This window comes from Tachysurus vachellii, chromosome 21, assembly GCF_030014155.1.
Source record: "Tachysurus vachellii isolate PV-2020 chromosome 21, HZAU_Pvac_v1, whole genome shotgun sequence".
Classification (NCBI taxonomy): Eukaryota; Metazoa; Chordata; class Actinopteri; order Siluriformes; family Bagridae; genus Tachysurus; species Tachysurus vachellii.
In genome coordinates, this window is record NC_083480.1 from 15312629 (window position 1) to 15321183 (window position 8555).

The 8555-nt window shown below is 38.7% G+C and overlaps 1 protein-coding gene across 2 annotated transcripts in view; it reads right to left on the reverse strand.

The window, feature by feature from the left end:
- pbx4 (pre-B-cell leukemia transcription factor 4) overlaps positions 1–7020 on the reverse strand; it is a 51458-nt gene extending 44438 nt beyond the window's left edge. For both annotated transcript variants that reach the window (XM_060857396.1, XM_060857395.1), the window contains exon 1: positions 5827–7020. In XM_060857396.1, coding sequence (XP_060713379.1) covers positions 5827–5993 — 167 coding nt within the window. In that variant the 5' untranslated portion in view covers positions 5994–7020. The remainder of the gene's footprint in view (positions 1–5826) is intronic.
- Positions 7021–8555: the final 1535 nt, after the last annotated feature.

Below are 8555 nucleotides of genomic sequence, written 5' to 3' on the forward strand. Positions count from 1 at the left end.
ATAGACAACGCGGCCTTTGTTCGTTTTAAAAATAACATCCGTAGCTTTGGATGTAAAACCTGGAAAAGGTACGTGGTTACGGCGGCGTCCGAGACAAGAGGCTCGGCACGGTGCTCGGGCTCGTCCGGGGTTTTTCCGGAGGGAGACAGGGCCTTGGATTAGAAGTGAAAGGAGACGGACAGAATTTTTACAAGAGATTGCTTGCATGCTTTCCAGTCTGAAAATGTTCTCTGAAAAATTTGTCCCGTCACACCAGAAAATCAAGTCGCTCTACCGACACAGGGTTCAGAGCTACCTGAGAGCTACGTGAGAGCAGGGGTGGGGTCTGGGACAGTTATCAAAATACCATCATATATGCTTCTTGAACGCACTGTATGATAAACGATACGTAATTTATCCAACACAGTAAACTGGTGTTTGAGGATACAAGACTGACACTGATGAGATCACGATACTGTCATGACGTGGTATCGAGGCAGCCGTAGCTGTGAGTCAGAACGCCAGTCAGGCCTCAAGTCACTTCGAGTGGCTCGTTCACTGAGGAAGCGAAACTCTGTGGTTAAGTTGACCTCAGCCGCCGTGCGGAGAGACGAAATACGGACGCGTCTATGAAATTGTCCGTAACGTTCGCGCGCTCTGAACGGTTTCGTTCCTACACACATCTCGGACATCTATAAAGTGCACCTTCACCAGAAGACACTGGTGGTTGACTGACGGATAGCGCAGCCATGCCTGCCTAAACAGGAAGTGGCCTCAGGTTATGTATACAAAAAAAAAATACTGGTAATTCGAGCGTAGAAGGAAGGCGCCGTCCGCGTCCCGTGCCTCCGTCTCATTAATAGAAACTTGATTTTGCGACCAGCTGCTCTCGTGCACACATTATAGGAGAATTGATTGCACGCCGAACACAATGAAAAGGATGAACACCAGGGAGGGAGGGACGAGGAGGAAGGAGGAGGAGGGGGAACGGGGGTCGAAAAAGAAGCGAATTAATTAAGAGAACCAGGTGGTCAAACGGTTTGGGGAAGGAAGGGGGGGGGGATTCGCAAGCTAATGACGCATAGCGGAGCAGCCGTGATCCTTCAATGAATAAAAAAAAAAAAAAAAAAATTAGGAGCATCATCAGGGAAATAAAAGCTGGAGGCTACGTGCACATATGTGCTAAAGAGTGTGTCACGGTAATGGCGATCCAAAAATGAATACTATCGAGTGGAATCATTAGGCGTGTCCTGATCGCCATTTTTTCCTCACTTTTGTCATCCTTACAGTGACCGAGACGAACGTATACATCGGTGCCAAGTTACGCCAAGCGTCACGGGGCATCGACGTACGTCACGTGTGAAAATGTGTCGACGAAATTCATCGTGCCTGGACTGTCCAGGTTACAGTTAGTGCCGCGGTATCAGTAATATGGTTATATGTTTAAGATTTCTCTATCCATCCATTCACCAGAGACCTCCGAAAACAATCGTACACCAGTGACTCTGAGGCTATTTACTTCAAAAGGAGGGGTATTTTAAACACCTCCACACGACTGAATATACAGAAAGACCGATCTGAAATAATTAATCTGAGCGCAGAAGCAAGCGGTGGTTGTGGGTGCCAAAACTTTCAGAACTATATATAAATAAATATTTTAGACATAAGTAAAGATTTTGCAAAAAAAAAAAAAAATAAAAAAAAAAAAAAAAAATACAAATATAATAGTGGAGCCCCACAAAAGCTCTTGGCTTTTCTTATGTGGGTACCAAAACTTTTACTACATCAGACCTACAGTCAGACATTTACGACGACCGCCATAGATCGTGACACTCGGTGAAGCAGCCGAACGACCGGAAGCTGAAGAATGAAGCTTCTGCTCGATGCAGTATGACTGTGAATAAAAGACTCAGAGTCGTGCAGTCGGAGGAAACGAATCGACAGCGTTGTGGTGTGAAGACGCGGCGTCACCGCGGACATCAGGTCCTGGAGTCTTTTATTCCTCCTTTACCATGGCAGTTTACCAAAAAGGATTTTATCCAGTTAGAGCTACATTTAACGTTGTGATTCACCTCCTAACACTAGCGTAAGAGCAGCTTTCCCTCGACAACCTCTAGAAGTTATAAAAACTGCTCCGAAGGTATAAAAACTTCTGACTAACTGCACTGGAAGCGTCCTGACGGTTTCAGTGCCCCAACACTGGAGACTCCATGGTACGACGACGCTGATTCTTCGTTCAACAACAAGAACAAGAACGCTTTTGTGGGATTTCTACAGTCATACTGCATCTGCACCGATTGAAAATGACTCCGCTCCTTCTCGGCGCCGTCGTGATGGAAAGCAAGTGAATAAAAGCGGCGCACTCGGCCGTGCGGTGCGACGCGGCGATCCTGACCGAGCTCGTTCTGAAGTCTCACCCTCAGCACCATGCCGATGACTTCATTAAGACTCTGTGATTATCTATGCTAATGAGGGAGCAGATTAATCGCGTTCGTTCATCCGCACGCTCTTCGCAGGATGTGCGGCGCTCTCACGCACGCTTTTTAGCGCTTTACGTCTCTAGCCGTGCGTTGAGGCCTTGGAGGAAGAGTGCAGTGATACAGGAGGTTAAGTAACGGTCATTACAGCAGATTAAATCCGTGTAGCGTGACTGAAGCCGGAGCTCCGTTGCGTTTCTCGGCCCACTGGGAAAACTTGTGCAAAGCCGAACTGCTCCATTAAAACTCCTCTGCATGTAACTAATGCGCAACAGATGGATGTTCGCTGTGCAAAAACGTCGCATATTCCTGTGCAGTGAGCGCTCTTGGTGATGGGCTCAGAGGTGGCACTGGTATAACACTTTATAACAGGTAATAACAGCAGCGCTACGCAGTATAGAGTAAATGTTCGAAATACTTCGAACTTATAAAAAGCTGCTGGTTTAAACTGGACTTCTGGTCCTTTCAAATGGTTTCAAATCCAAGTATTAAATGGCTGAACGAAGAAAGAAAGAAAGAAAGAAAGAAAGAAAGAAAGAAAGAAAGAAAGAAAGAAAGAAAGAAAGAAAGAAAGAAAGAAAGAAAAAGAAAGAAAGATAGATAGAAAGAAAATTCACTTTAAAAAAAAAAAAACTAAAACAATGTAAATTTTTCCTTTTAAATTGATGCAAAATAATGCATGATATTTTTTAATTTTAAAAGTATAATAAAATATTCATCCAAGCAGTTCTTTAATTCATTGATATAAAAACACTAATGCATGAATATTTCCCACTGCTTTTCAATTACTTTTCAATTATTATAATTATTATAAAATGGAATTTATATAAATATTACGTCATAAATGTTTTTTTTACAGGCTCGGGTCTCGGAGTTTTGACGTTTAGTTTAAACTCCTTGATCCCGCTCCATTAATCCCGCCCATGTTCTCTAAGCTCCGCCCCCAGGATCTACAGAGACCTGTAGACATTACAAAATGACTGACAGGAAGCACATCAAAACACAAACCCGTTCCTGACTGGAAAACTGTTTTAAAAAAAAAATTTCTCTGCAATTTAACGCACTTTTCCGAAGTCTGCGACTTCGTCTTTCAGGTTGTTGGTATAAAAGCTGAAATTGTCTGTTTGCTTCTGTAGAAAAATAGTTTAAACCAATGAAGTACCGTATCGATATTTATGGAAATACGGTACGACTAACGGAAACGTCTCAGAGTATCATGATATGATTATTTTTGTCGCCTCGTCCTCCCGTGAGAAAAACAAAAACTTTTTTTTTACAGGCTCCTTCACTCATGCTGACAAACACATTCACATGGAGGGGAGAAAAAAGAAAAAGAGAAAAGAAAAAAAAGAAAAAAAAAAACACCGCTGCGCTTCCTCCAGTTAATAAACACGGCTCTGGAGACGTTTCGCTTTTCGTTGCCGTGTTCAGATTTCTCACTCACTATACGAGAGGTCATTAACGGCGTCATTAAAAACAGAGAGGGTGAAACGGGAGATGCATTAGTGAGGCTGTGCTGATGTGGAAAATAAGGCAAAAAAATAATAATAAATAAAAAATAAATAAATAAATAAATAACCACACCACACAGACCTTAATGATTCTTATGTCTACATTTTGACTAGGGCTATTTGTATTTACTGAACCTTTAGATCTGATCAAGAACCAAAAGAATCTTAAACAATTCACATGCAGATAGACATGTGACTTTGCTATTTATTTATTTATTTATTTTTTAATTTACAGGTACAAAAAAATGTTCTAAAAGCGATTCGATTTGTCTCTTAAAGCTTGGATGCGGGACTGGACACACGGTTCAGGAAACTGCAGAGAAATCCCTATTTTTTTTCCCCCCAAACTGAACTCTCACGGGATCAGTAAAGTATTAATCACAGAGCCACGTTCGCTCTTCAGTCGCACATAAACCCTGAACATCACGAGCACCTCGGGCTGCACGCTCTTGCAAACAGAACGGTTCCCTGAAGGGTTCTTCAGTTTGTTCCTCCGGGGAACCGTTAAAGTACACTTTCCGGGGGAAAAAAACTAAAAAAATAAAGCCGTTTCTTGTCGCTGAGGTGGAAGTGCCACCTTTAGTACCTTTAGTTTATCATCTTTTACTGGAAAAAAGGTGTGTGAAGTGAACCTGTAAATCTTTACTGAAGCTACAATCTAATTACCAGGCTTAAATCTGTTTTTAAAAGGTGCACTAGATCCACCACTACAGGTGAAAGACGTATATTAAAAGTGGGAAGGAAAGGTGAAGTTTAGTAGCTTTTCCCCCCCTGAAAGGCTATTTATTGCTTTGGAAATTATGACCTTTTACCATCAATTCTGTATAATCTAACAGGACACCTTTATATATATATATATATATATATATATATATATATATATATATATATATATATATATATATATATACACACACACATACACACAATAAAACAACGTGAGATCTCCTTTACACTGTTTAAAATAAAATAAATAAAGATCGAAAGGAGGAAGGAAGTTCCAATGCGCTACTTTAAACCTTTTCAGACCTCGTGTTACGTTCTCAAAGCACGATTTCTTCTTGTTTATAATCAGGACTGATGCAAATCGTTTAATCAACGTTTTACAGAGAGAATCTGTTATGCAGCGTGGAACCGTAGAGCACCGTAGGACAGATCGAGGATGTAGTAAAAGTTAAAGTGTAGTGCACACGTGAAGTGCTAGAAAGTAAAACCTTGTTTTACTAAATCGTTTTAAACACCGATTTAAAGCACAAAACTACAAACTCTCTTTAGTGTCGACTTTTTTCCCCCCACGGACAGCTCGGTTTCTCTGTAAACGTCCCTCGCTCTGCTTTAACTTTTACAACATTTGTCACACGCATGTATGTAAACACATCATCCTGCTTTCCCAGTTCTGACCCTGTAGCCTGTCTGGAATACTGGAATTTCCCTATTTGGGATAAATAATCGTGTTATTAACTTCAACGTCATCTTATCTCATCTTATCTTATTCAACTCTCCAAAAAAAATAAATTAATAAATAAAGAGAGAGAGTTCGCTTTCAAAGTGGAAAAAAAAGTTTTGCAAGAGGAAACATTTGTGAAACAATGTGGACAACATCAGACTCAGGACACTAAAAACTCTCTCCTTTTCTTTCCAAGTGCTTCCACATGCATTCTTCAGAATACACACACATCACATCACATTTTCCATCAAGTCAAATCCAGGTTATTAAAACACAACATGGTTTACAGACTTGTTCAGATTCCTGAGCAGAGCAGACGGTCAAATGTGCTCATGTGTGTGCAAATCAAACACTGTTTTAGATTTCAGTGACTTTTCTTTTTGTGTTTAAAAAAATAAATAAATAAAAATACCTGGCTTGGGCCTCATCCAGGCTCTCATCAGTGATGGCCATGATCTGCTGCAGGATGTCCCCGATGTCCTGCTGCTTCCGGACCGGATCCGGGTCATTCGGGTCGCCCTGACCCAGTCCTCCGAGCCCGGTTAGTCCCGACAGCATGCGGGTCTGATGATCATCCATGATTTAAGATTTACAACAACAAAAAAAACAAGCTCCCAAATTGTTATTTAGTGTTAAATACACGAAGGGAGCTTTAGGATGTAGTTAAGTGTCCGAGTCTGAGATCATGTACCGCGGCTGCGCAAAAAAAAAAGCACGTATTCACCTTTAATACCGTTTAAAACACTAAGTTTTGTTGTTTGTTTGGGTGTTTTTGTTTGTTTTGGTTCGAAAACGTAAACGGAGTGTTGGAAACGTTTCCAAAAAAAAAAGGCAAAGCGTTAAACTAAACAAACAAAAGGAATTAATAAACACTCATCGACAACGTTAAGTAGTCCAGACAGTGAACGCAGCATCATTCGTCGTTGTTTTTTTTTTAATTAATATTAACAAGGTTAAAAAAAAAAGTTAAACAGTGCAGCGTTTAGATTCTGTAGCTACGTATATATATATACACATGTATATGTATAAAAAATAAAATAAAATAAAAACAAAGACGGTTAAGAAATGAAAAGAATAAAAAAAAAAATTTGTTTTGGAGGAAAACGGGGAATAATGAAGCAGCGTTCACTTTCTGCAAACGCGCAACGGTTACGAAGCGTTTAAAAGAAAAATATATAATCAACAATAGTGGAAAAAAATAAACAAAAAAAAAACTAAATACGAGAAAATCACGCAGTACCGCTGAGTTTTCGGTGTATTCCGAGTTCGCTAACGAACAAATCTCACTTCTCTAAGCGCCTTTTCTAGCTTTTTTTTTTTTTTTTTTTTTTTTAGCAAATTAGCTAACTAGCGAACTAGCATTGTAGCCAAAACTAGCCAGCAACACAACAGAAATCATGCAGCTTAGCCGAGACGGAGCAGAGCGCAGCGGGCTAAAGCTAGCGCTGGTGTGTCGTATAATGTTTGCAAACGAAACATTAAAAAAAAAATTAGGTTGAAAATGTAACGCGACCGGCGGTAAACATGCTGAGCTCCATCCAAGCGAAGTGGCCAGTCGGCTGCTTGCCCCGAAAAAAGCCTTTTCGCTCTGCTACACTCGCTCAGCCCTTTCGATGGAGCTGCCAAGGTTGCCAGATTCTTTCTAAGATCCCTCCTAATCCAAAACAGCGGTATTTTCCCAATACAATCGAACTATGAATAAACTACGACTCCCGTAATGTTCTCGAATCCGTTCTGACGACAAAGTGAAATCGATTCCTGTTAAACGCTACGTCTTAATTATGTATTTAAACGGAAATATTTCCCGATGAGTTATGAGCAATCTGGCAACACGTCGTGATGACTACGTCACAACCGAGGTTGGAGTATGTGCTGAAGCCTCTAGGGGCAGAGTGGTCACTCTCATTCACATCCACACTCATCACTAAAGAGTGATTAATAAAAAAACAAAATTTACATGGCACTCCTGACAAATTACAAAGGGGGGAAATCTTCTTAGATCAGCTGCGTCACTTCACATCATTCATTCTGATTTTGCTTTTTATTTATTTTTTCTCCTCCTGACATGACACATGGTTTAAACCCCTAAACTGTGTTAGTGAATGTTGGAATAAAGAACAGGGCAAAATCCTGCATCTTTTGTGATGAAAAGTACCACTGTTTTATCTACAAATGCATCCACATTTAAAATAAATACATTTAATTATTCATAAATAAACTGATGGCATCATACGATATGAAAATAGGCAACAAGAAGAAAAGAGCCAAAAATGAATTTATATTGGTTCCATTTTCTGCACTTTTTTTTTTTTTTTTCTTTTTTTTTTTTTAAATGATTGTTTTCTTCCTCATCATTTCTGGGCCAGAATCAAAAGTAGACTAGAAAATGATGAAGAGGAAAACAAATGAATAAATAAATAAATAAATAAATGAGTGAATGAATAAATAAATAAAAGTGTAAGAAAAACAGAAGAAAACAGATTTAAATAAGATTGTTAAGGTCAAATTTTTATTTATTTTCAAATAATAGTTCTAAGTAAATTATAATAAATGATTTATTCACTCATATTTATTTATTTATTATTATCTATTTTCCCCTTCGATCATTTTCTAGTTAAATGCTTCTCATTTAACTTTTGATTCTGACCCAGAAATTATGATAAACAAAAGTCACTTTAAAATGAATATAAATTGTAGTCATTTTTCTCTCTCTCTCTCTCTCTCTCTCTCTCTCTCTCTCTCTCTCTCTCTCTGTACATATATTTACATATATATACGTATATATAAAGATCAGTCAGAAAGAGTTAAAAAAAATACATTTATTTAAAATAAATTACTATTTATTTCTTTTTGCATCAGACCCATCTTGAAGAAAGCTCTTTTATTATATTTTTGTAAATGTATTTTTTTTAAATAGGAACATTAAAACCAAGATAAATGTGAGACCTTTTGAAAAAAAAAAGACCAATTTTCCCCCTCAAAAGAAATATATTTCTTTTTATAAAAATAAAAATACAAACGCAAGAGTGAGCATGTCTATCAAGACATATTTGTGTCACATTGAATGAAAAAGGAACATCATCTTTTGAATTGAATTGAATTTATTTTCTTTCAACTATTACGATATTTAATATGCATCAT